The sequence below is a fragment of the Salarias fasciatus genome, chromosome 1 (genome assembly GCF_902148845.1).
Source record: "Salarias fasciatus chromosome 1, fSalaFa1.1, whole genome shotgun sequence".
Lineage (NCBI taxonomy): Eukaryota > Metazoa > Chordata > Actinopteri > Blenniiformes > Blenniidae > Salarias > Salarias fasciatus.
This window is the reverse complement of record NC_043745.1, coordinates 24,357,353-24,382,508: the sequence shown is the minus strand read 5'-3', so window position 1 is coordinate 24,382,508 and position 25,156 is coordinate 24,357,353. Positions and strand designations below refer to the sequence as shown.

At 43.0% G+C, this 25,156-nt stretch overlaps 3 protein-coding genes across 3 annotated transcripts in view; 2 read left to right on the top strand and 1 right to left on the bottom strand.

The window, feature by feature from the left end:
• The first annotated feature begins 1,216 nt into the window (after positions 1-1,216).
• On the top strand, positions 1,217-5,506 carry terb2 (telomere repeat binding bouquet formation protein 2). Its single transcript, XM_030095273.1, has 6 exons — positions 1,217-1,294; positions 2,733-2,814; positions 2,889-3,028; positions 3,303-3,387; positions 4,233-4,382; positions 5,233-5,506. Exons 1-6 carry the CDS (start codon positions 1,231-1,233, stop codon positions 5,504-5,506), a joined length of 795 nt encoding a protein of 264 aa, XP_029951133.1. The 5' UTR covers positions 1,217-1,230.
• Positions 5,507-6,418: 912 nt separating this feature from the next.
• On the top strand, positions 6,419-10,282 carry sord (sorbitol dehydrogenase). The gene is made up of 9 exons (XM_030094693.1): positions 6,419-6,561; positions 6,637-6,670; positions 7,751-7,915; positions 8,062-8,221; positions 8,320-8,438; positions 8,639-8,704; positions 8,812-8,990; positions 9,569-9,690; positions 9,796-10,282. Exons 1-9 carry the CDS (start codon positions 6,508-6,510, stop codon positions 9,959-9,961), a joined length of 1,065 nt encoding a protein of 354 aa, XP_029950553.1. The 5' UTR covers positions 6,419-6,507; the 3' UTR covers positions 9,962-10,282.
• A 2,974-nt stretch (positions 10,283-13,256) lies between these two features.
• apba2b (amyloid beta (A4) precursor protein-binding, family A, member 2b) overlaps positions 13,257-25,156 on the bottom strand; it is a 57,057-nt gene continuing 45,157 nt past the window's right edge. Inside the window, exons 7-14 of the mRNA XM_030094465.1 lie at positions 22,632-22,667; positions 20,172-20,258; positions 18,302-18,487; positions 16,745-16,924; positions 14,900-15,112; positions 14,687-14,806; positions 14,250-14,390; positions 13,257-13,357 (exon numbers count right to left, since the gene is read on the bottom strand). Coding sequence (XP_029950325.1) covers positions 13,286-13,357; positions 14,250-14,390; positions 14,687-14,806; positions 14,900-15,112; positions 16,745-16,924; positions 18,302-18,487; positions 20,172-20,258; positions 22,632-22,667 — 1,035 coding nt within the window. The 3' untranslated portion in view covers positions 13,257-13,285. The remainder of the gene's footprint in view (positions 13,358-14,249; positions 14,391-14,686; positions 14,807-14,899; positions 15,113-16,744; positions 16,925-18,301; positions 18,488-20,171; positions 20,259-22,631; positions 22,668-25,156) is intronic.

The following is a 25,156-nucleotide window of genomic DNA, read 5'->3' as shown; positions in this document are numbered from 1 at the left end:
TGAGACTAACGTTTAATATCATCCTGAAAATGTTGCATTTAGAGGATGACTGTACTCACTTCCCTCTCGCTCAGATGTATTCGGTTGTATGCAGAAGCATGCATAATAAAGCACTATAAGTCAAAACTGCTCGATCAATGCACGAGTTTAAATTTAAATCTGTCACCAGAATGAATTGATGAAAGCTTCATTCAACTGACTTTGACTTTAATCAGTGACTGGAAAATGTGTTGCAAATACTACCCCCTGGTGGACAAAATTAAAAATGCAGGGACTGCCACATATGCCAAACTGAAGAGACAAACTTTAAATTTAACCAATGGAGAGAAAAAACCCCAAGAATGTTAAACGATCAGATATTAGTGCCATCATCAAAGCTAATCTGTGTGTACAAATGGTAATTGTGTGCAGGTCATATAGTAAATAGGTCAGACTCAGTTTCCAGGCAAATAGAGGACAGCAAGAGTCATCAATCGTCTCATCTTTAAGCTTGTAAATCATTGGAAAACCAAATAAAGACGAAAAAAACGTAGTTTCAGTCCACAATTCCCCCGACAACACTTTTAAATACTTCAGAGTAGCTATGATCTGAGTAACTAAACACAGGTCTCACAGGACAAATAAAGAAGTCACCCTGTATAAAACTATAAACTGTGTCATGAAACAGAATGAAATATGTAAATTCTTGTGTAGCCTTAATTCAACCAGGTAATCCTGAGAAAACCACACATCGTTTTAAAGCGAGCTGTTCTTTGACAAGATCAAACTAGTCAGGGGTGTGGACTATTGCCACACCTGAAGGTAAATCTCAGAAACATTTGAGGAGATGGAAAAGAAAAATCAGAAAATGGGTTGCTGCATGTAAAACGTTGCTGTTGTGGGTAGTCAAAATGAGTTATATAAAATGTATTGTATTGAAAATCCATTTATCCTTTTTTCTGTGGACGTTCTACAAAGAAGCACGTTTTAATCTTAAAATTCGGTTAAAATAAAAAGGATTTTGAATAAATTTGTTGAAGAACTGCTAACATCTGGAGCAGAGTGGAAAACCTTAATTCGAGGAGGGCCTACTTGGTTAAATCCTTTTATCTTTCATCCATCTTTCACTTTAGAGTAAATGGAAAAACCTACGTGTCTTCTGTGGGTCAGTGAACGCAACAGAGATCGACACATGCATTTTAATTCCTCGATGAACATCTAGTAGCCTGATTTCCTCTCAATATATCGACCATGTTTCGGGGTAAAACTGCGTGGTTTTCCAGTAGTGTGAGGAAGGAGAATCTGGACTTTTGGAGTAAGTAACTTGCTGTCAGCTAGCTAAACTTTTTATTGTGAAATAAACACATTGTTGAGGTAGCATGTTTAGCTTTGTGGGGACCAAGGAAGCGACGTCATTTAACTAATTAGCTAACTAACTGGCTAATTAGCTAACTAACTGGCTAATTAGCTAACTAACTGGCTAATTAGCTATCTAGCTAACTAATTAACTAACTAGTTAACTTTGAAAGTGGGTTTTGATGCAAATTAAATTTAACGAGCTTGTCTAAGAGCTAAATGCAGTGATATGATCCCTTCTGTAAATGTTTGCCATAGTCGATAAATGAATGGAAATTGAAAATTACATGAAACGCCTGAATTTGGGGAAGGGATTGGTAATCAAGAAGCAATCAAATACTTTGGAAACCTTTAGATTAAATAACTCCTTTCTTTCAATGACTCGACAAAGATAAACATTCAGATAGAATAAGTTTACAGTGGTGCAGTCCATGTTATATCCGTTTCCTTTTGCCTTAAATCAAAATGAAGTGAATTATATGAGAATTTATGAAAAAGTTTTCACAAATCTGTGGTAGCCCAGCTAAACAGGTTTCTTTGTCTTTATTTATACTCTCGAACAGAAGTTTTACACATATTGCCCAAAGTGGCCCACAAGAGCTTTCAGTCTGGATGACTTCGAAAAGGTTTAAAATACCAAAAACAAACAATAAGAAAAAATTTTTCAATCAAGGGTTCTACTGTTTCTAGTGGGTTGATTTGGGGTCACATTGCTTCACTATTAGAAGAGGGGATAACACAACACCGAGATCCAAAACTGGACTCTGAGAGGAAAATCCAGACACACACAGGGAGAACATGCAAACCTTACCGATTAAAGCCTCCAGAGCCAGACTCACAGTGTAGGTCAGGGCCACTCTGTCCTGGTCCTCAGGCCTGGTGTCCTGTGTTGTCGCTCTTTCTCAGTAACAACACACCTGATTGCAATAAGGTCGTTAATGGCCTTTTCACCAGCATGAGGAGGACATCAGCCTGAGCTGTGCTGAAGCAGTGAGAGGCTCAAAACATGCAGGACCACAGACCTCCAGGACAAGGACTGAGAAGCCCAGCAGAAGATATTCATCACTACACCACCGTGTGGCCCTCTAGCGCCCCCTGTTATCATATGTAGAATTTCTGCTTCTGTCATACTCAGTATGTCATTGTAATGATTTGCACTTGTATTATTTTTGCACCAAATGTGAGAGAAAACTGCAGGGATCATGATTCATAGGTTATTATGATATGATTTTTTCTGTCCGTCCCAGTTTAGATCAAATTGGGCTGCAATGGTCTAGATGATGCATTTTATGAAGGCAGACTAGTTCAGAATTGACTTTCTTGTCCTGAAGATTTCACCTTTATTTGTCAAAGCACAGTGAAAAGCAGGACTCTAACTTTGGTATCTGAACTCGTAGCATTGGAGTCTGGGACTGTGGCTCATTGGAGGAAAGCAGACTACCTTTTCAGTGAGGATGCAGCATGTCCTGATACTCAGAGGTAAGCACGATCACAAACTTTTTCCTTTTTTTTGACAACCATGTAATGTTGTGCACCGCTTATGTGTATTTCAGGATATTTGAGAGCAAACACTTCCTGTGGAACAAGGTGACGGTGTTTCACAGCCTGTTTCTGTCCACTTGTGAGAAGCGGCAGAGTGTGAAGTCTGTGTGTATCGGCCACTATGTGCTGCCCCCAGCATCTGTCCAGGACGGTAACGGATCTGTGTGTGTGTGTGTTTTGATCTGCTGTGAGCCACGCTAATGCCATATTGAAGCAAGAGAAGCTGTAAGACAATATACGTACAGTAACTGGACAGAAGAGTTCACTGAACTTCACAAACATCGCTGTTCTTGTTGATCGGGAGCCATTTATGGGACATCTAATCTATAGTCTACTGAAATTACTTCCACACTGCATTCAGACACTGCAGCCACTCCTACACCACCTCCTCTGCTCACTCAGCTTTCCTCCCACTGTCACTGCAGAGGTGAGAAACGTGGTTGGGAGGTTGATTTGGGAGTGTGATGATGAAGAGTCCGAGGCAGAGGTGAGGGCATCGAACAACACAGAGTGAACTGAGAAAGGACATCGCCTCCATCTATCTACTACTTATTACTTAACAGGAGTCTGCGGAACGCTCCATGGTCCCGACAGAAGATGAGTGCCGAGAAGAGCACATCGGCAGGATCGAGTTAGTTCACTGTACTCTTTAAATATTTAAATATGACCTCAATTAAATGTAAATATCCATTAAAATAAGCCAGGACCTGTCACTCTGATGCAGGTCTGACACAGAGGGAGATTCACAAAATCCTCCTCATGGCAGCTCTACTCCAGGTAAGATTTAACATTTGTTTTCTCACAGATTAATTTTAGGTTGTTACTTGAAGATCTGTGTTCTTCACATTTGTTAGTTCTGTATCCTTAAACCAACATTGTGTTTCCTTTTTTGTGACTGTTGTGGTTAATGAACTACATTTTGTGGCCACAGACTGGTGAAGTGATAAGCTTTTTTGTGCAGTGTTTCTTCTACCGATGCAGGCAGTCCGCTTCCCATCAAAACTTGCATTTGTGTTTAATTGGTGACTTTAAAATTGCTTAAAAATCTGCCTTATCCTGCCTAGGTGGATGGAGGGGAGTAGAACACGGATGGATTTTATGGACACATCTCTGCATAAATGTGGGCAGAATTTGTTGCTTTGTTTGGGAGGGGTAAAAGCTTTTTCTGCCCATTCTGCCATACAGCATCTGGCAATGCGGCGATGCAGACAAACTGAGGGACATTACATTAGCTCACTCTCTTGCAGTGGTGTCCATTGTTGTGACTGCAAGATTATCGTTTTCTAGAGAGCTTGAATGTTTGAAAGCAGTTGGGAGAATCTTGTTCTTGGTGTGTTGCATGACTTTAACGACAGTTTTTTTTTTCTTTCTTTCTGTGGCTTCCTCCCTGCAGTCAGCGTGAACATGGACAACCTGCAGAAATATTCAGGTCATCTGTGTGATTTCCATCCTGGGTGTTTCCGCTGTGCTCGGTGTCAAGTCCTCTGTGACTGTTCGCAGCACACGTAATCTCTCTCTCTTACACACACACACACACACACACACTGCTGGTTGATGGCTGAAGTTTTAAATAAAATACTAATGTGTGAGTTTTTCATATTTGTTCAAATTGTTTGTAATGTCACCTCAGCTGTCATATTTATTGGTTACTGACTGTTTTCCATTTGAAAAAAATGTCTGTGTTTATTAAAAGCTTATTTGTTTTGCTGCATCAATACTTGAGTGAGTTTTTTTGCAGGAAGCACTTCTTTTGTCTTTCAAGTACATTTCGTTAGTATATTCAGAAGCACTCAAAGCAAGAATGTCCCATCTGGCTTGGGCTGGATTTGGAGTTTGCATGTTCTCCTCTGTGCACGTGTGGATTCTGTCTGCAAATGAAGAGCTATCCGGTGGTCAGCACTCTCCTGTCAGAAGGTTGAGGGTTTGAGTCCGGGCTGGGCCTTTCTGTTCAAAGTCTGCATGTTGCATGTTCTATACAGTGACTAAACTGACTGTCAGTGTAATTGTGTGTGTGTGACTGTCTCTCCTGTTTCCTGTGGTGACTGGAGGCTTCTCCTATAACCTGCCTTGGCCCATGGTTAGCTGAGATCAGCTGCAGCAACCCTGAATTGACATTGAGCTCTCACCTCACAGTGACAGTCTGTGGTCAGAAGTTAAATACGGTCGGAGTTTAAGATTAAACGGTCAGAGTTCAAGTGTTTGCATGTTCTCTCATCTGGGTTCTCCGGTTTCCTCCCACAGTACATAAACACGCATGTGAAGTGAACTTATGGCCTTAAATTGCCCGTGAGAGTGAATGTGAGTGTGTGTGGTTGCCTGTCTGTTTGTTCTGTGATGGACTGGTGATCTGCACAGGTGTATCCTGCTCTCGTCTATAGTCAGAAGACTTGTTTTCTCTGTTTGGTCAGCAGAGAAAACAATAGGCGCCAGCCTGTCCTCTATCCAGGACCTGTACCTCTCCAGGGTCAGGAAGAGGGCTGGTGACATCGCTGCCGACCCTTCACACCCTGCTCAGACCCTCTTCAAACTCCTGCCGTCTGGCAGGCGTTACAGATCTCTGCAGGCCAGAACCACCAGACTCAGGAACAGTTTCTTCCCCCAGGCTGTGACCCTGATGAACTCTAAGTGATTCGGAGTCTCAGCAAACAAGTCCACTACACCTCCTCATAATCTGTTACTTGCACTTTTAGCCATATAAGTATAATATATTCTTGACTTTCTAGTTTTTTTTAATCTGTTTTCATTGTAAATACTTGTTTATGTTTATTGTTAATGTTATGCCTCTCTCCTTGGGTATTTATCCTTTCAGTAGTTAACCTTAATTTAATTTAACTTGATTTAATTTGACTTTTGTGTCTCTTATCTTTACTGTGTATTTATCCTTTCGTTATTTATCTGTGTACTCTGCTGTGAGCACGGCTAACCGGAGTCACATTCCTAGTTTGTTGTCAAACCTGGCCAATAAATGATTCTGACTGTGATTCTGACAGACAAGATGGGTAGAATGGATGGATGAATACGACTGCAGCACAGTGGGTAAAGTGTCAACACAGTTCTCCACTCTGGAACAGTGAAGTATAAAGACGTGTTTTACATGTAAAGATCATAGAATGATGACCACTACTGTGCATAACTAATAATAACCTAATAATAGAGATTATATGAACAGAATTTAAGGTGAGAATGTGTCGTTGTTTCCAGCTCTGAGAAGTGATCAAACTATCCTCCCTTCAGTTGTGAGTTCTGATTTAAACTGAACAGAGACAATCAAAACAATTGACGTGTAAACACAGCATATGGGTCATTATAACTGAGCAACACAGACGTGATATGATGTATAATTGGAGTGTTTTATATAAAGGTGTGTGTTTGTGTGTGTCCAGAAGTGTGAGGTGCGGCGGCCACCCTCCCCCGCACGGTGGTTTCTTCCTCGGCGGGTTGGACCAATCAGCGGCGGTGTTTGTGTTCCAGCCTCCGCTGCGTGCACCGGAAGCAGCCGCCTGACGCTCCCTGCGCCTGCGCCTGCTCGTGCTCGTGCTCGCCGCCGCCGCCGGACTCTGATCTGACAGCAGCTTTAAAGCCAGTGTCGGGCGGGGACGGCCCGGCGTGTTGTGTCTGCAGAGGTCGGTCATGGCGCAGGAGAATCTGACGCTCGTGCTGCAGGCTCGAGGGGACCTCCGGCTGGTACGACCCGCTGCCAGACCTCCTGTTTGAACCGGAGACACCGAGGCTGACTTCTGTCTGTGTGTCTGTCCACAGGAGAACCGTCCAGTTCCAGAACCGGGACCTAATGGTAAATAAGTCCTTTTGACTATGAATCATTATATTAACCTGCATTATTTCACCAAATAGTTTAACCGTTTTTTTATTTGTTGCCAAGTAGCAAAATATGAAGAACCCTCTTAACATCAACTAATCACCTGCAATCTACTTTAACTTCACCATCTATTACAGCCTTATTAATAAACACTTAGAGTAATCCGTAAAGTAGTATGTGTACTGAACATTGTATTCAGATATAATTATTGTCATATTGCTTTGATTACAAGTAAAAGTACTATTATTAAATCAAACTAAGCTTAAACAACAAAATTCTCTTTTCATAAACTAGTGTTATATGCTTATCAGATTGAGGGATTTGTTCAATTTTATTTAATTCAGTTTACCTGAAACACGAATCAAGGCGGAAAGCACATTTTGCAGTTAATCAATACACTGAATAAAAATTGTGCTAAAACTCAAACACTTATGGTTTGTCCCAGTTTCAAGGTCTCTTATGCAAGAAAGTGAATCTATGTTTTTTTAATCTTTTTTATTGTTGCTTTTGCCATATTTACATTTACATATTTGATATACTTGATATATTTATTGTTTATGTTCTTATATTTGACATGTTATTGATCTTTGATAGTAGTTGTGGTTTAAAATTCAAAGAGTAAAAAAAAGTGAATCTAAAGCAGTTTTGACCATTAATCCTGTGGGGAGACTGCCTTTTCTCTCTCTCTCTCTCTTTTTTTTAAAGCTTTATATTCCGTTTATTGTCACATCATTGTATGACCCAAAACACTGATCTCTCGTTTCTTTGACCAGTTATAAAATTGACCATTAGACTGCAGTGTTGTCTTCTATCCTGCTTTATCCTCCTCAGGGTTGCTGGAGCAATTCTAGAGTAACACATACTTTAAACACATGTCTTTGCACCGTCGGATTTTAAACCAAAGTTTTCACAGAAAGTCCATGCACACAGGCAAAAAGCACGGAAAGAAGTCAAACTGTTCCCTTCTTTGTATTGTTTTGCGACACAGTTGTAAAATTCCATCATCATCCCCTCTGCTGCGTCCAACCCGTCTTCTCGGCTGTATTTTGCTCTCAGATGTTGTTCTGCAGATGCACTCTGTGGGGATCTGTGGGTCGGATGTGCATTACTGGCAGCACGGCCGGATCGGGGACTTCGTGGTCACTAAGCCGATGGTGCTGGGGCACGAGGCCTCTGGGCGGGTGGTGAAGGTCGGCTCAGCGGTCAAACACCTGAAGATAGGTAAGTGGTGGGATGTTGACCGATCATCCACTAACACTAGGCTAGCCAAATCGCATATATTACATATTACAGTTTCAATGAGACAAGCTTGTGTAATAGTTTTTGTAATAGTTTTTGTAATAGTTTTTTTTTTTTTTTTTTTCCAGGTGACAGAGTGGCCGTTGAGCCAGGAGTGCCACGAGAGATGGACGAGTTCTTCAAAAACGGACGCTACAACTTGTCGCCTACTATTTTCTTCTGCGCCACGCCCCCCGACGACGGGAACCTGTGTCGATTCTACCGGCACAGCGCCAACTTCTGCTACAAGTAACCGCCGTTGCGTATTGCAACAGAAATGACCACAGGGTCGTCTCATGTCTCCATCGCTCTCTTGCCTAATCCTCACACACACCCTGGCTGTTCAGGCTGCCTGACAACGTCACGTTTGAGGAGGGCGCTCTGATCGAGCCTCTCTCCGTGGGGATCCACGCCTGCCGCCGGGCCGGCGTGACGCTCGGCAGCACGGTGCTCATCTGCGGCGCAGGTAAAGACGCGGCTCATCCCCACAGTTTGCAACAAACTCTCGGTGTGTCTGTGTTATTGAGATGTGATTACTCCACGAGATGTGGAAATCACGCTGACACGGCAACCGGTGAACCTTAAAAACAACATGACAAGATAATATTTAACTCACTGCCGTGCTGTCACAACAACCTAATGAACAGGCTTTCTTTCGCTCTACAGGACCGATCGGGTTGGTGTCTCTGCTCGTGGCCAAGGCCATGGGAGCATCAAAGGTCATCGTCACGGGTAACTCTCACTTCATAAACTCTTATCTGGACTGCCACGGCTCTCAACAAGGCACAGTGACAGTATCTCCGCGCGGTCCCTGTGTTCATCCCCCTTGCTGTGCTCAGATCTGTCCGCAGAGCGTCTGGCGAAGGCCGAGGAGCTCGGCGCAGATTTTCACCTCAAAGTGACCAAAGCCGACGGACCCCAGCAGGTTGCCAAGAGTGTGGAGGACTTGTTGGGAGCGCAGCCGAACTGCAGCATCGAATGCACCGGCGCCGAGAGCTGCCTGCAAACTGCCATTTATGTATGAGAACCTTCAAATTACAAACTGTTAGAAGTTTTCTACTGACTAATATCGCAGCGTGTAGAAGCTGAACCAGCAAGGAGAACGGCAAGGTACCCCTGGACGATAAGTAAAACAGTGACCAGTCCTCCACTCTTCCTTCGATCACTTCATAGAATCTGAGCTGCTCATGGAAACACCTCTCATGAGCTGTGATTCTTTTTTTTGGACTCACTCAAATTGTCACAGTTCCCATTTTTCTACTTTTATTACATTAATCTTGACTTATTGCCCGGTACTTCCCACTTAGCATCTTGATAAACAGCTAATCAGTGTTATTCACTCTTCCTGTCAGTTATGGCCGATGATAGATAAGATAACTTCCTGTCAGTGGAGGTTAATCATTACTTTATTCTTAATTTTACATTGTCAAATATATTCAAACCAATACTGAACATTGTGTAGAACATGATTCCAGTCAACAGCCCATCATATTGTTAAAAAGGAATTTTATGTGGAAGCTGAAAACAGATGCCAAAATGTTTCTAACGTCTTGTGAATCGAGCCACACGGTAATTGTTTTCCTCCGCCCTCGTAAGTCGACCCGCTCCGGAGGCGTGGTGGTGGTGGTGGGACACGGAGCGCCGATGGTCACCGTGCCTCTCATGAACGCTGCCATAAGGGAGGTGGACATCCGAGGGGTCTTCCGCTACTGCAACACGTATGAACAATCTTCATTTGCGCCGTTTCTTTTTTGAATGTATAAAGCAAAGACGGATGCAGAGACTTGCTGCTGTATTAATCTGGTATGCTTTCGTGTTTGCAGCTGGCCGATGGCCATCTCCATGCTGGCGTCGGGGAAAGTGAACGTCAAGCCCCTGGTGACCCACCGGTTCCCCCTGGAGCAGGCCGGCGAGGCCTTTGAGACCACGCGTCAGGGTCTGGGGATAAAGGTCATGTTAAAGTGTGACCAGAACGATCAAAACCCCTGATGTGGCCCGTCGAGGCGAAGCCAAACAGGCCGGCTGAGCGCCGCTCAGCGTGACGGACCGCAGACTGGACGTTGACCTGAAGGAAAATAACAGAGCGAGTTCAAAGAGCCGCTCGAAGCTCAGATCCAACCTGCTGTAGCCCGCAGGTCAGACAGGAACTCCTCACTCAAATGTGCGAGAAATAATTCTATGCTGCTCAGGACGCTTCTGTAATAGTTGTCTGATTTTATTTTTATGAATTCTGCATATTTTAAAATAATTTTTAGCATTGTAACGGAGTAAAAAAAGACTGAAAAAATAAAATGCTGAAATCACAGAACAGCTGTTGAAGCTTTTTTTTGTGCAGGTGCTGCAATACCGGGCTGTGGGCATTAGAGGGCAGCAACAGATTAAACTGAAATTATTGACAGTTTTATCAGTGTGACATTCACAATGACATTCATTGTCTTTCCCCAACAAATAAAACTGAAACGGACATCACCCCTGCTGATATTTTGAAAGAAAAACTGATGTTTGAAGGAAAAAAGATAAAAAGAAAACTTCAGATTATTTCAGATGGTTTATATTAAATGTCTGTAAGACACAGACATTCATCATCTTCTACATATGCTGTTACTTCTGTGTTGAAAAACTTGTTTTGAGGTGTTTCGGCTATATTATGCATCCCAACCTCTGACTAAACACTGCTCCTGTTTATAGTCACAGTTGATATTTCTGTCAGATGAAAGAAGTGAATAATGTGAAATGAAATAGTAGCTTCTGCCAGTGAAAGTGGGGAAAAAAACCCTCTCCTATCAGACTGTTTCAGGTAATTTGACACATTTTATAATAATGGCCGCTGCTGCCCACCTGACTCAAACCTCCGGCAGCTTCTGTTCAGCCGCCCTCCATCTTTCTCTGCCTCTCTCCACCTGTCCAGGCCGTCCATCACTGTGAGCTGTTCCGTTTTCTACAAGTTTCTCATGGAACTATAAAATCTTGTGGGAATGTCGAGGAAGACAGGACTATCACATTGAAATCCAGTCCGTCTGGATGAAATGTTAAAATGCTTTTTGTTTCATTTGTGTTGCAACATTCCCCTTCCTGTCAGGGTCTACCAGTTGTGTGGGATTTTCTGCTGACCATACTCCTACCCCAACCCAATTAAAAAAACAAACAAACAAGAAATTGTGCAGTAAACTAGGAATGGCCCAATAACAACACTGCCAGTTCAACTTAAGGTTTGATACTATTCTTTTTAATCCAACACACACTCCGGATCTCTCTCACCTTGATCTTCTGTTCATGTGGACTGAGAGCTGTGTGGGTTTGCCGGAGTGATTTCTTCACAGGAGGAACACGCTGCTTGCACATCTATCGGTGGTGTTGACCGATCCCCGAAGCTTCAGCACTGCTGATGCAAAGTCTTATTTTGAGCATCGGCAGCAGAAGGGCTGAATCCCTCAGATGGGATCGTGAACTCTCCTCTCAGTGCTGCGCGGTTCGCAGCTCTGCTGCCGCCGCTGCTGTTTGGACGTGGGCAGCGATGATGACCACTCCAGTCGGTGCAATGCACAACTTAGCTCTGGAAACCTGGCGTGTGATCATTTAGGTCACCGAACTGTGCATGAAATACTCATCTGGAGCATGTTGCATGATGGGGTTTCAATTCAGAGGCAACCCGTCAATAAGAAACTCAGTTTGTTCATCAGCTGTGGATCTGTTGAGACTCTTAGCTATTGTAGTCAAAATCATCAAAAAGACACATTTTCTTTGCATTTCTTTCTCATGTATCAACTTCCACATGAACAAGTTAATCAAATTACTGTCAAAATGGCATCCTTTAAAAAAAAACAAAACAAAAAAAAAAACTCTTGAAACTGAAGTTTGATGAAGTTGCAATAAATCCAGCCGCAGGTTTAGCTCAGATTTTATTATCTTGACACAGTGACATGATACTACTTTACGAGGCATGCACACAGATAATGTTCATACGATTAAAATTCACTACGATGCGTTGTCGAAGCGATACTCGGCGGTAAGGCTTCCGTCTGTCACAGTGTGTCATTCACAGTTCTCTCTTTCCCACTCAGGACTGAAGGCCAACATACAGTTGGGAAGATGTTTGCAGTGACTAAACCTGTGTGTGTGTGTGTTTTTGTTCAATCTTTCTCTTTTTTTTTTTTTTTTTTTTTTTATCGTGAGCACAACACTAGACAAGTTTCTCTTTATGTACAGACATTCTAATACTGCTTATGGCAATGGGACAGCTCGCACGACACAGTTACATTCACAATCCACTCATAGTACTCATGAGTTTCAGTCCAAACACTTAAGATGAACAGACAGGAGAGCAGCGCACGGGAAAACAAAGGAAAAGAACCGTTATTCATACATGTGACTTGATATCAAAAGCATAACTGACGTATGTTAAGAGTTGCTTGTTATTTATACGTGTGATTGTTTGTACATGAGATTTAGAAAAGGTTTATCTTGCCGTTCAGAGGTTGAAGTCGCGTATTGCCTTAAAATGTGGTAAAATCAAAAGGATATGGCGTTTCTCCCATAAACCCCCGGCGCAAGCCCGGGTTTGATTCACATGTACATTATATCAACTTAGCATATTTAAACCCCACGCTTCAAAGAAGTTTCCCCCCATGTTCACTGGCAACTGCTAAGACGTCCGGCATTTTCTTGTGTCTTTGCCATCATGGCGGTCTGCTTTAAATTCAACGGCGAGAGTTATTTACAGAGCAGTTGTACGCCCTCCCCCTCCCCTCCCCCTCCCCCCACTGCCTCCAGTCACAACATTAGCAAAATATGTATTTACATGAGAAATAAATTAACAGAAAGGAAAATGAAACTATACAAGTATAGTAGAAGTATCATATTGCATTACATGAATATAAAAAAATAAACTGTGACGCATTCAGACAGTAAGTCCGTCCACCACCGTCTCACCGAGGGGACCGGAGGGCACAGACAGGACAAATAAATAACGCACGCACACACACGCACGCACACGCTGACACACACACACACACACACACACACACACACTGCCTCCTCAGCTGGTCTGATGGATTAAGCGTCTTGTGTCAATAAAATGGCTGTTTGGATGTTAAGCACAGACGAGGAAGAGATGATGAATAGTCGGAGTCATCAGACCAAAGGAGAGAACAAAAAAAAAGAAGAAAGGACAAGTGAGTGAATGAATGAACTGGGAGAGGTGAGTTTCCCCCATCGACACCGCCGCCGCCGCCGCCGCCGCCGACACCGCCACCGGTCTGCGCTGAAACGGGAACCAATCACAGCCCGTCAGGTGGAGCGCTCCCCGGCCGCCTCTCATATGTACATGGGCGTCTCCTGGCCTGTGAGGAGCCGGAACATGGCCGCTGGCATGGTCTTCATGTGGATCTGGAAGTGGAACAAAACGGATTTCATCACGTCTTTTAATCTGCGGCATTTATGTGTGTAGAATGATGAGGGATTTAATCAATTTCAGCAGTAGTTTACCTGGATTACTCCTCTAAAGCAGAGTTCTCCAGGAGATCCTCTGTCTCTTTTTCATCACACTTGCCTTATATTGCTTCATTGTTCTCTCGCCTTGTCGATCACTTGTGGAACATTTTGAGCTGTTTGATTATGGGCTCAATTTAATGCCATCAATATTTTTGCATCAGCAAATGAATGCTGGCTCATAATTTCAGAGTTCTGCACATCATATCAGAGTTTGGAGTTGTAAATCATGTTTTGCCCTGCTGTAAAAAAATCTGCATGAATAATTCAACTTCGTGAAAAGTTATTGCAAAATCACACTATATGTTCAATAAAAGACGGAAGATGAACAACATACAGTTGAGCGATGTTAGAAATTATAATAGTACAACCTGAGACACTGAGACACAATTAAAAATGTACAAAATAGCTAAAAAGAAGCTTGCAAAAACCAACTTAAGATATGCTGCAAGAGCACAGAAGTGTGATGAGTTCTAATCCCTGGCGTTTCCTCTGTTCAGAAAGTCTTGGCTCTCCACCGAGCTGATAAATCACGCTCATTAGCTTGGCAGCAGACTGTCACCTGCCTGATCGAGGGTTCACGGAGTGATTACTTGGTGCATGTGAAGGATCAGATGGCAGGAAACACGCTTGTTAAAGTGGTCTACATCAAAGTTGTCCTAAAATATCAATGAAGCCTCAACAGCCTGGGCAAACGGGAACATGTAATATCCTGCAGTTTGAATAATGTTAATAAGCTAAATCAGAGTACGCTGAAGTTACCCACTGAGATTATGTTAAACTGTTTTACCTCGCCGACAGAGTTCGAGAGGGCCTGGACGATCTTCTCGTGCGCTGTGGCCACCACACTCTGCCCGTTGATCTCTATGATCCTGTGACCCACGCGGACGCCGCCCCGCTCCGCGATGCCCCCCCGCATCAGACTGCATATCTGCAGGAAGGGGGGGAGAAGAAACAATGGCACGCATGAGACAACGGCGAACGGTCGCACATTAACGCCTCACCGAAGAGAATCAGAGATCTTCTGCTGTGAAACATGCTGGAAAATATAAATACAATAAAATAAAGTTTTTTCAATCTCTTTAGCAGATATTTTAAATTTGATATCCCGATTCACCTAACACTGATCACTTTATGTGAGAAAGAGTGTGATCAGCTGAAATGTGGTGGAACTTCGGTCACATGTCAGGATGCGGTCTGATCCTCATCAGGATTGTGATTACTCACGATGCCGTTCTGGACGCTGAAGCCCAGCTGGTACTTCAGATCGGGTCTTTTGATGAGGACGGTGGTTACTGGTGGACAGCTGACAATGTTCATTTTCACCTGGACCTGGTTCTTTAAGCCCTTTAATTCACGCACAGACAGACAAAACCACATAAACGTTCTATCTTTTTTTTCTGCTTCTTTCTCAGCAATGCATCTTCGGAGTCTCTGTACCTTAATGATTCCCTGGCAGGTGGCGAGCGGCAGCCCCACGAGGCTCGTGTTGTTGATGGACATGATCTGGTCCCCGATGCTGAGCTTGCCGGAGCGGGCTGCCGGCCCGCCGTTCATCATGTTGGCTAAGATAACGGTGGGCAGGATGGAGCCCCAGCCCGACTCCACGATCACCACCCCCAGGATCTCGCCCTTACTCTTCTCCAGCTGCAGCTGTGGAGTGGCAGCGAGACGGAAAGGTCGTTTGTACGCTCCATTAGAAGGAAGACACCACCTATCGCTATTGTAAAACTGTACAAGTGGAGCCCAGAGAGCAGCGTCGAGAACATAACAGCACAAACATCTCAACTCTGCCTCATATTTTTTTTTTCTGCTATGAAAACAAAACGGTGTCAAAACTGTTTGTCTGTTTGCTCCAGTTTTTCCTCGTCTCACAAGAAGGCAGAGAGAATGCATGAAGGAAAGTTCTCATTTATGACACTTGTCAGGAAAAAAAAAAAAAACAACCTTTTTCTGGCTTCTTTTCAAACGTGAGACATGGAATCAGAGGAATAACGTCAGCCTCGGGGCTCGGAGGGCAGAAATGGGAAATTTCACAACAGTAAGACAAGAAGACAGTTTGTCAGCAGTCGAGATTCAACAACTTTATTTATACTGAGGTAGAATAACATCACAGGACGCAATGTAATGTTTCTGTCAGTAATAAATGGATTGAACTGGTCGGTTTTGCTTATAGTAAATGTAATTTAATAAATTCATGTTTTTTATCCACATATATCGAAATGAGTGCACACATTTAATAATATCTCTGCCAAGACACTGACTGAAAAACACACCTGGGCAAAAATTCTAACATGTGGAGGGAGTTTAAATTAAAGCCACCGACGAGACGAGATAGATGAGATATGTTGCTACAAACATCATCTTGTCACAACTCAAGAAATTACTGGAAGGATCTTTCCGAAGTCGTCAATAAGATCTATGATCATCTGGAATTATTTTACTTTATTAAAACAGAGCTCCGTGTTTTCAAGGAGCAGAATGCATGCCAATAACTCCAGCTGTGTATTCTGCAGTCTAGTTTCTCCTGGAGCTTTGTGCTGCCATAAACATTTGTAAGATGTGTGTACGGTGCTTAGAGAAGCTCCTTGAGCTTCCACCTGTGTGAATTTATTACACACACGGGACAGCGTGAGCCACATGAAGACAATCTGTACTGCAAGTCACAGGAAAGTGTTCTTCGTCACACACAAACACACACACATCCCGGTGAAGCTGAATGCGTTTGAATTATTCATAGTAATTAAAAAATATTCCACTTCATGGCTGCGACGACAGAGCACATTCACCGTCCTAATGTCCTGATGTAGAGGATGTTTTCATGTCTTAATTCATTTGGTCAGCAGATGCTACAAACGCCTGAAGAATTCCGTCTATTTTCAGCCCTGTTAGGAGGGTTAGGAAGCTTTAGTGCTCCAAGAAAGCCCAGGTTTCCCATCACCACAAATTACTGATGTGCCTCTAATATGGCAGCTGCTCATAGAGCAGAAACGGTTTCACGGTCTCTAATTCTCAGAGAGCCTGCAGTAATGTTCCGAGGGCAGAGTATTAGCTAAAGAGGAGACGCTACAACATAAAAAGCTGGAGCTGACATGCTCTGAGTAGATTTTACTGTACCATCTGCCTCTTAATCTGTCTAATTAGTTAACAGCGAATATAGCTGTGTGTTTCTGCAATGGCCCTGCAGCACGAGTGCAATGTTTCACTGTGTTTGTGTCTTTTTTTTTTTTCTTTCTTTCTTTCTTTTCTGTTCCTGGAAAAAGTGCACATCGGACGCAGACTGACCTCTTTGCAGTTCTCCGAGTTGGAGAAGTGAATCAGGTCATCATTGTACATTTCCTGCGTGTTGATGATATCGCTGTACTCCTTCTGACTCAGGTCCTCGGGGTTAATGCCGTTGGCTCTGAGGAACTCCTGGTAGGCCACGCTGAACGCCTGGCCGATGGACTGAGCGATGAGCTGCGCCTGCGGACGGAAAACCAAGCAGGAGGGGTGACGTCCAGCCGGCGCGCTCGGAAACAAGCAGAAGGTGAGAAAAAAAAAAAAAAAAAAGCTTTCCTGCTATGAAATATTAGAGGCAATGAGTGGAGAAAGAAGAGGTTGAAGCATTATATAAAGCAATTTGCACTGCCAGAAGCTCTTTAATTCCCAAGGTGAGAGGGAGGGAATAAGTAGACAAGGAAAAATAGGGTATGGCCTTCGCTTTTCCTGCTCTCTGTCAGGAAGAGTGAAGGTTAATAAAGATAATGGGCAGAAAAATGTAATCTACACAAAGTCGGCTGTCCCTAATGCCGCTAAGAGACGATGTACATTATCAGCTGATCAAGTGTCGGTCATCGGTTTTAGAAGGTGGAACAGTTTAAGGGGAAAAAGTAAGACATCTATTTGAAATTATTTTTTATCTCTGTCAAAAATAATATTACAACACAATGAAGTTTAGTGGAAATAAGGTAACATTTATTTTGTCTTACTATTAAAAATGAATGTCTTCAAGCACAAGTTCCTCCCTGAATTTGTAATTAAAAACAGATGTTTTAAATCAGAGGTCACAACACCACAGCCTTGTTTTGGTCCAAAAAAAAAAAGTATTTTAGGTTGATTCGTGAACAAGACTGTTTTTCTAGGTGCGTTTGCCCTGTGATGTGCTGACAGACCGTCCAGGACGTACAATGCCTTCAATCAACATTTTGTTTACAAAATGGTTTGAGGAGGATGTTGGATTGTTACAATCAAGTCAATACTTGCATGCTTATTTCTTCCTCTCTGACTAATAGATTGAAAACTCGTCGGTTCCATCACAGTAACGGAAACAGTTTATAAGTTGCTGCTGAATGGTTCTATTATAACTCTGGCCGGCCTTTAAAACCTGGCAGCAAAATGAGATGAAGAGGGGACAGATTGGAGTCCAGCCTTTTGTACAAACTGGCACGGAGACTGAGTCGCTGGCTCCTTAGAGCAACATTGTTCGTCGAGCCAAGTCTTCCCGAATTTGCTTCAACGAGGCAAGCAGCAACTCCATGTGGGGGAAAAGAATCCAAAATCAGACGCGCGCTGCCAATTTATGTTATTGCACATCAGTGGATCGCTCTAATCGGTTCAAACATGGTGCACGACAACAGTTTGAGAATTTCTATATATCAGCGGCAGCATCTGGAGGAATGTGAAGCTTTTCAGGTCAAATGTCAAAACTAAACTCAGGAGAAACAATTAAATGTAATCTCAGAGACAAACTGCAGAGAACACTTGGTTCAATCCTGTCATGGATACGACCCGCGACCTTTAACTTTCCTCAGATGAAAAGGCGCAGCAGGTTTGTGAATCTGAAATATTTCCATCTCTTACATCCTCAGACTCGAAGACGTGGCAGATCATCTTGTACTGCTTCTTGGCCTCCGGGGCGCCGGGCGTCGTTTCGATACAGTCCTGTGAGGCGGTACGCGGCATCCGGCGTCTCGCCATCAGGACCACGATGTTCCCGATGTCGGCGATGTAGGAAATGGTGCGGAGTGCGTTGTCCATCATGGTCTCCTGTGAACAGGTTGAACAGAAACGCCGGCCTTTAGAAGCAACGCACTGCTTTCATCTTCCAATCAATTCATCAATCAATGAAACTTCATACAGGCTGTTTCACAGTGTGGTGATAAAACCAAACAAGAGAGAACAATAAACAATAAATCCGAGAAGAAGAGGGAAATGACTTAAAACATCAAGCACAAGTTCCAGGAGTAGTGGCAGCCATGAGGCTGAAGTTCACCGGTTTGACTCCCGTTGCTGACAGGCCACTGAGCAGCTCCCCGGGTACGGCAGCCCGCTGCTCCTCATGTCAGCGGCTGAACGTTAACTCGAATCTGGAGCCCGATGATTCCACCACACGAAACCACAGTCATGAAGACGTTCCACAAAATAAATAAATAAGAAATTGGAGGGAGGTGTGTTATCAGATTGTTTGTGCTGATGAAACAAAGGGATTTGAACTGTGTAATCATGTCTGTGCGCTCAGCCTAATAATTATCTTATGTTACAATGAAGATTTTATGCGGCAATATTTGTGATAGGCTTGAGACCTCAAATGCAAATCTGTGTGTTTTTTTTCTTCTTTTTTTCCTGGAAAGAAATTGTTTCTTCATGTTTTTTTTTTTTTTATGATAACACGAAATTTCGATTTAGTTTAGTTGCCCTCAGTTCATTAAACCGTGCGCCGGTTTTATTACGTGAGCCTAATTAGCCTTGTTGTTGCAGCCCACCTTCAGAGCTGTGAAAGCAGTAGTGAGTTTTTTTAATTGCTAAAACGAGGGCGTTTCATTCGGAGTCTCTCTCAGCCAGATGGAAAGGCAGGAAGATAGACGCTGCATTGCAGCACGTTATTTTCTGCCAGGCGGCTACCCACACGCGCACAAACTGACACTCTGCTCAGATGGCCAGACAGCAGCTCAGACTGAAATACTGCACATGAATCATCCGTCACATATACATTTAAGTGGTGCTGCGAGCACAAAAAAATTCATGATCTGGAAAACTGCAGAGCTTTCTGAAGTGTTCCTGCTTCTGTCACAAACTCTCGCTGCTTCCCAGAGAGGATTTCAAGGTGAAACTGCAAAGATGCAAGTTCATAAAGGTTCAATCTCAATTTGGTTCAACTCGGTGTGGAAATATCGTGAAAACAAAGCAAATCACCAAAGCATAATTTATTGATTGCCTGAGAAATGTGCTTTGATCATTTTTATCTTGTTGTATACAACAAATAAATATGGTTCAAACATGATACTGATTGGAGGTTTTTTTTAATGGATCTGAGTACTTTTTGTAATTGTAAAACAATCTGTGCCGAGTAAAAGTGGCTGTGCTTGTACTTGTGGACGTAATCGCCTTTGTGCCTTTAACAGGCTTTTAATGGTTTAAGTGAGGACAGATGTGGTCGTTAGCGGGATCCCGATACTAAAAACAAAAGGGACAAGACAACAGCGCACAGATGTTTGAGGAAAACATTTTTAAAGCTCGGCAGATTTTGCTCCTGCTCGCAGGACGCAGGTCGCAGTGACGTCAGGAGATTAAACAGAAAACAATCATAGCTGGGATTTCAGACGGTGCAGCTGGCGTCGACGGCGGAGCCGCGGGTTATGACAGCTACGACACGACGACGCTCCCCTGACGTGCGGACGAGCCGTTTCGGAGCGAAAACAGAAACCTCTGGACAGAAAGACGAAGAGCGTACCTGTGAGTCTGCATTGAGGACTTTGATCCTTTGGGTGGAGATGAACAGATCGACTTCGGTGAGGGTTTGAGCGTCTCCATCTGCGCTCTAAAAAAAATAAAAAACATAAAGCCAGAGAAAGCGGTTAACACACACCCCCCTGCCGACACTGACTGTAAAAAAAAATCCATGTAGATAAGTTAACCGCTCACGGTAAACACAACTGTGTCTCTGTCAGCATCCCAAAATATCAGATATTCATACAGAACGCAGCATGCACGCAGGTGTGGCTCAGTGTTAGATGGACAGGGCTGTTGGGCCTGAAGGTGAGGTGAGGAGGGCAGAAAAAGAAAGTGCGTGGCGGGGATGTTAGTTTACATCGACTGTCCTGGCACGAGGACGGCGAGCTGGCACGGACACCAGCAACAGCTTAACGCTAAACCTTCACCAGCTGGCTGTTACACCAGCGAGAGCGGCGCGGCTCCGCCGCAGAACAGGCCCGGCGCACATTTCCCTCTAATCGCCGAATGCTGCAGACTAATAAAATTCTATTTGTTTTAGTTTAATTAACGCTGCCTCATGCATTTAAAACAAGGCAATGTGGATGGAGAAATAAAACACACATTGTTGTTTTTGAATATTTCACATAATAACTGCTGAACTGAATCATCAATTGATTCCAATTCCCTCTGACTGAATGAAGGCACACATAAAGTGCTGAATGATTTGAACAAACAAACAAAAAAAGCATTAATTCCTGTTTTGTGTGTTCCTCCTTCACTTCATTCCAGTCTTCCATCAGAGTTTCTGCCGCCCCTACTAACTCATTTATGTGATGAGCATTCACCATCACGGCCTTGTGCTGCCAATTTCTCACCCAATATGTCTTGTAAATCTAACGCATAATGGTCCACAGTGTTTGATTTTACAGCAAAAATAAAATAAAATGATGATGATGGTTACTGAACTCCATTTCAACTGAAATCACTACAAAGTACTGCATTCTAGAGTATATTTCAAGGTAAATTGGATTTAATGCAATAGTCCTTTTAATTACTTTATATATAATAATTCCAATTCCAACATGTTTTTGGAGAAGGTGATCAAGATTTGGCCCCTCATTATAAATAATTTCTGCCCTAAAGGTGAAAAAGGTTGCCCGTCCCTGACCTCAGAGTACCGGAAGCTCAAAACAAAAGCTAATAGTAAAAAAAAAAAGGAAAATCTGTTTGGCATCCAAAGAGAGAATTTGGCTATTTTTTTTCTGGTGGCAACCCACACACTCAGCTCTACTGCTCATCCTGTAAATACAGCTTCATTACAAACGTGGTCGTATTTAAATGGGAACTGGATCGGCTTTCCAATTATGTAGGATTCAGTGCACAGAAGAGTTGTTAAAAAAAAAAGCACTGAACTCAACAAAAACCTACTTTTTGTGTGTAGATTACTTGTTTATCTGTTCCTCTGTGTCACCAGAGAGCAAAGGAACAACAGAAGAACTGAGTTTATATCAGCTTGTGGAAATTCATGGTGATCATGGAACAATTAGACCGGCTCTGAATCATATTTGCTAAATGAACAATTGTGTTGCTTACTGGAGGGCAACAACAGTGCAAATAGTACATATGAAAATAACAAAAAATGTAAATCTGAATTACAGCCAGTGGTCTGAGTTTTGCTCTTCATTTAGTTGCTGTCCTTGCAGCACGAACAAAACTATCCATTTGTACCTCTTTTCTCAGACTATTTGGCCTTATTTGCATTTGAGGAAAAGGTGCTGGTGAGTTGCCAGAAATTTGAAATTGCTGAAAATCCTGAGTTACATAATTACGAATCTGTGAAGGTGGAGATTCTGCAGTTTCACAGAAGAATTGTGACTGGAATTGGAATTCTATTATGAGGTACATTTTATTAAAGTTCCCTCACAGCAAACAAAAGCCAAAAAGCCTGTTTAAATCAGTGATACACTGAGAAAGGGGAATTAGTATACAGATAGTTTAATATCAAAATTTCAAGTTCAACGTGATATGATGTCAAAATTGTATTTTTTTAATGTCATAGTTTGACACAAGCTAATAACTATAAGTACCTACAGTATACAAACAGAATCTGAAGCCTGAACAGTCTGGAGATAATTAATGGGCGTCTTGCTGCCATGTCTTCCGCTTCCCTTTCACATAAACATTTCTGCTGTGCCGAGTGCGTGAATGTGCTAAAAGATCTTGAATAAATACAATTTGCAATATTCTGACACTATTAGACTTCAAGGTAAAAAAAAAAAAACCAAAGCATGTTTCTCTTTTGATATTTTGGAGGAAGAATTTGGCGCGTGAACTTCAAACAGTGTGAGACACAAATGGGAGAGGATACACAGACAGGCAAAACACACGGAAAAAAAAAAGAAAAAATGAAAAAGGAAAGGTGAGAGTGTAAGCGGGAAAAAGGCTAAAGGGTCTTTCTTTTGCTTTGTTTATTACACACCGCCTTTTTCTTGATTTTGGCAGCCTTCTGTACCCTCTGGCAGGCAGGCAGGCAGGAAGGCAGGAAGGCAGGCAGGCAGGCAGGCGTTGGGACAGGACAAGGTCAGCAGATACAGGAGGAAGAGGAGGAGGAGGAGGAGGAGGAGGAGGGAATAAAGAAGGTAAATAAAAGAAGGTAAGACAGTAAAGCCTCAGAACCAAACGGCTGATGTGCTATCGCCGCTCTCACAAACGGGGAGAGTGACACGGGAGGGAAGGGAGGAGACGGTCTGTGTGCGACTGTAAATGCGTCTGTGTGTTTGTGGAGATAGCGTTTCACACAGCCGTGCTGGTTATCAGATACAAACCAAAACAGCAATTACAGAGGGCAATAATTGCTCTTTATCTTCGAAACACAGCAAACCAAAAGCGTGCAGACATGTACCGACACTGTTCTGTATTGTTGACACAGCTCTGCCCGCGGGATCGAGAGCCGTTTTGGATGTTTATTCATTTTGTTTTTATCAGTTTTACATTCCAAGAGTCAGCTTTGCAGTCAAAGTAATTTCCAGAATAAAAACAGATGGTGCGGCTCCTTCTCTAAAAGCAATATGGCTACCAACCGCTACAAAGTGTGGATTAGGTCTGAGAGCAAGGGTGCTGCTCTCGCCGGCTCCCACGCTCATGTCACACTCTCAATGCTATTAGGGGGGAAGTCATGGAAAACAATCAACAACACGCAGGCTGGAAGGGGAGCAGATTAAGCCCTGAGCAAGGATTTAAACTGTGTGCTTGGGGTTTGTTCTCTGGGCTGCATCAAAAAAAAACAAAAAACAAAAAACAAAAAAACAAGGTCAAGTCACCATGTTTAAAAGCAAAACCAGCTCACGTCAACACGGAGGCAGCTTCTCACAGCTAATGTGTGTGATCAGGAGTTCGCTGGTGCGGCTTGTGAAGTGATCTTTGGGGTTTAATCTTCACAAGAGCCCTTTTATTTTCTTATTTTTTCAGAGTTCCAGCGGAGCTGCCGGCTCTGTCTTCATCTCGATGTGAGACGAGGAAATGATGCCGACGTCACGTTCCCGAGTGAAAAACTGGATGTTTGGCTGAGCCGCTGTGTGAAGCTGTACCCACTAAGACGGCATTAATAACGGCCCAAAGGGGAGAGACTTTTTTTTTTTTTTTTTTTTTTAAGTTTTCATTTTGTAAAGTTTCCTTCTCCATAATCAACTCTCACGCAGGACACACATCTGAGACTTTGAGCAACGTCTACTGCGACGCTGAAGAGGAGCCGAGCAGGGAGGGGGATAGACGTTAGCGCAGCTGACGAGGGGAGGGGGCTTTATAAATATTACATCAAACAGAGGGAACATCATGCCGAACAGATCTGCATAAACAACCTGCACGGCACGGCACGGATACGGTTCACCTCGCGAGCTGCTTCCCGATCAGTTCAGCACTACAGGGCATGTTCCTGTACTACATGAGTGTCTCCTTGGGCTGATCCGGAACAGATATATACAAGTGTGACTGGACTACGCTGCATGTGTAATCCTGCTTATGTGGAACCAGCTGTGTCCGTCTGAATGTCAGAGTTTAAGTGTCGGTTGCTGTACGGCTAATAATTTGCACACAAGGGACAAATCAAGGAGATAATGGATGCCTTTTCGCTCAGTGAACCTGTACCGATGAGGCAAGGCCATTAAAAGATGACAGCTAACTGTTGCCATGGTTTCACCCTGACTAGACTTTTCCTTTTTTTTTTTTTTTTTTTCTTTTACAGGCAAAGCAACTGTGCAGGGTGAAGTGAGAACAGAACAGTGCTCTTTCTCTTGCCACCTATATAACTATGAAGTGTGACTACTCTCAGACTGACGCTGGGTAACATTTATGCCCTGAAGCTTCGGTTCTACATTACGTCGTCACATCACGACAGCTTTTTTTGATTAAACTCTTCATTGACAGAAGGACTTCAAGCCCACAACAAACAATAATTAGCTTTTCCTGGCAGGGGAAAACTTTTTGAAGCCAAACATAAATACGAACGCAGTGATGAATGAGGCAATAACGGTCTTCAAAAAACACCATGAGATGAGAGCTCTAATGCAGCACTTGTACCATCCGCAGCATTTTTTTTCTGAAACTACGCCGGAACATTATCATCACAACAATATTAACAAACAGCAGGGAGCGAGTGTCAACAAGGGGAATATAAGGTTCACATGCCAGCGGCGCCATTATCGGGCCGGCTGTGTCAAGCTCAACCCTGCAGCCCAATCTAGACTATTTCTTTAGCTGCCCTAAAAGACCACTCACGCCTAATATATTACTATAATGCTTTGTTGTAGAAGCAAGCAACACTAATTTCCATGTAAATTTTATCAGGAGCGAACTGGACATGAATTAAAAATAACTATTCTCTACAACTGATAAAATATTCAAAGCAGAGTCTCATTCATTTGTTGAATTTACAGAAATGAATCTTTCCTTGGAGATATAACGTGAGAAACATTATCGAATGAGCAGTATTCACCACGGAAAGCAACA

Bases quoted from the DNA above. Each gene is read 5' to 3' on its own strand.
- terb2 (XM_030095273.1), top strand. From the start codon at position 1,231: ATGTTTCGGGGTAAAACTGCGTGGTTTTCCAGTAGTGTGAGGAAGGAG. The intron at 3,029-3,302 runs GTAACGGATCTG...CTGTCACTGCAG, and splicing joins CCCAGCATCTGTCCAGGACG to AGGTGAGAAACGTGGTTGGG. The intron at 4,383-5,232 runs GTAATCTCTCTC...TGATCTGCACAG, and splicing joins TGTGACTGTTCGCAGCACAC to GTGTATCCTGCTCTCGTCTA.
- sord (XM_030094693.1), top strand. From the start codon at position 6,508: ATGGCGCAGGAGAATCTGACGCTCGTGCTGCAGGCTCGAGGGGACCTC. The intron at 8,222-8,319 runs GTAACCGCCGTT...CTGGCTGTTCAG, and splicing joins AGCGCCAACTTCTGCTACAA to GCTGCCTGACAACGTCACGT. The intron at 9,691-9,795 runs GTATGAACAATC...TCGTGTTTGCAG, and splicing joins GTCTTCCGCTACTGCAACAC to CTGGCCGATGGCCATCTCCA.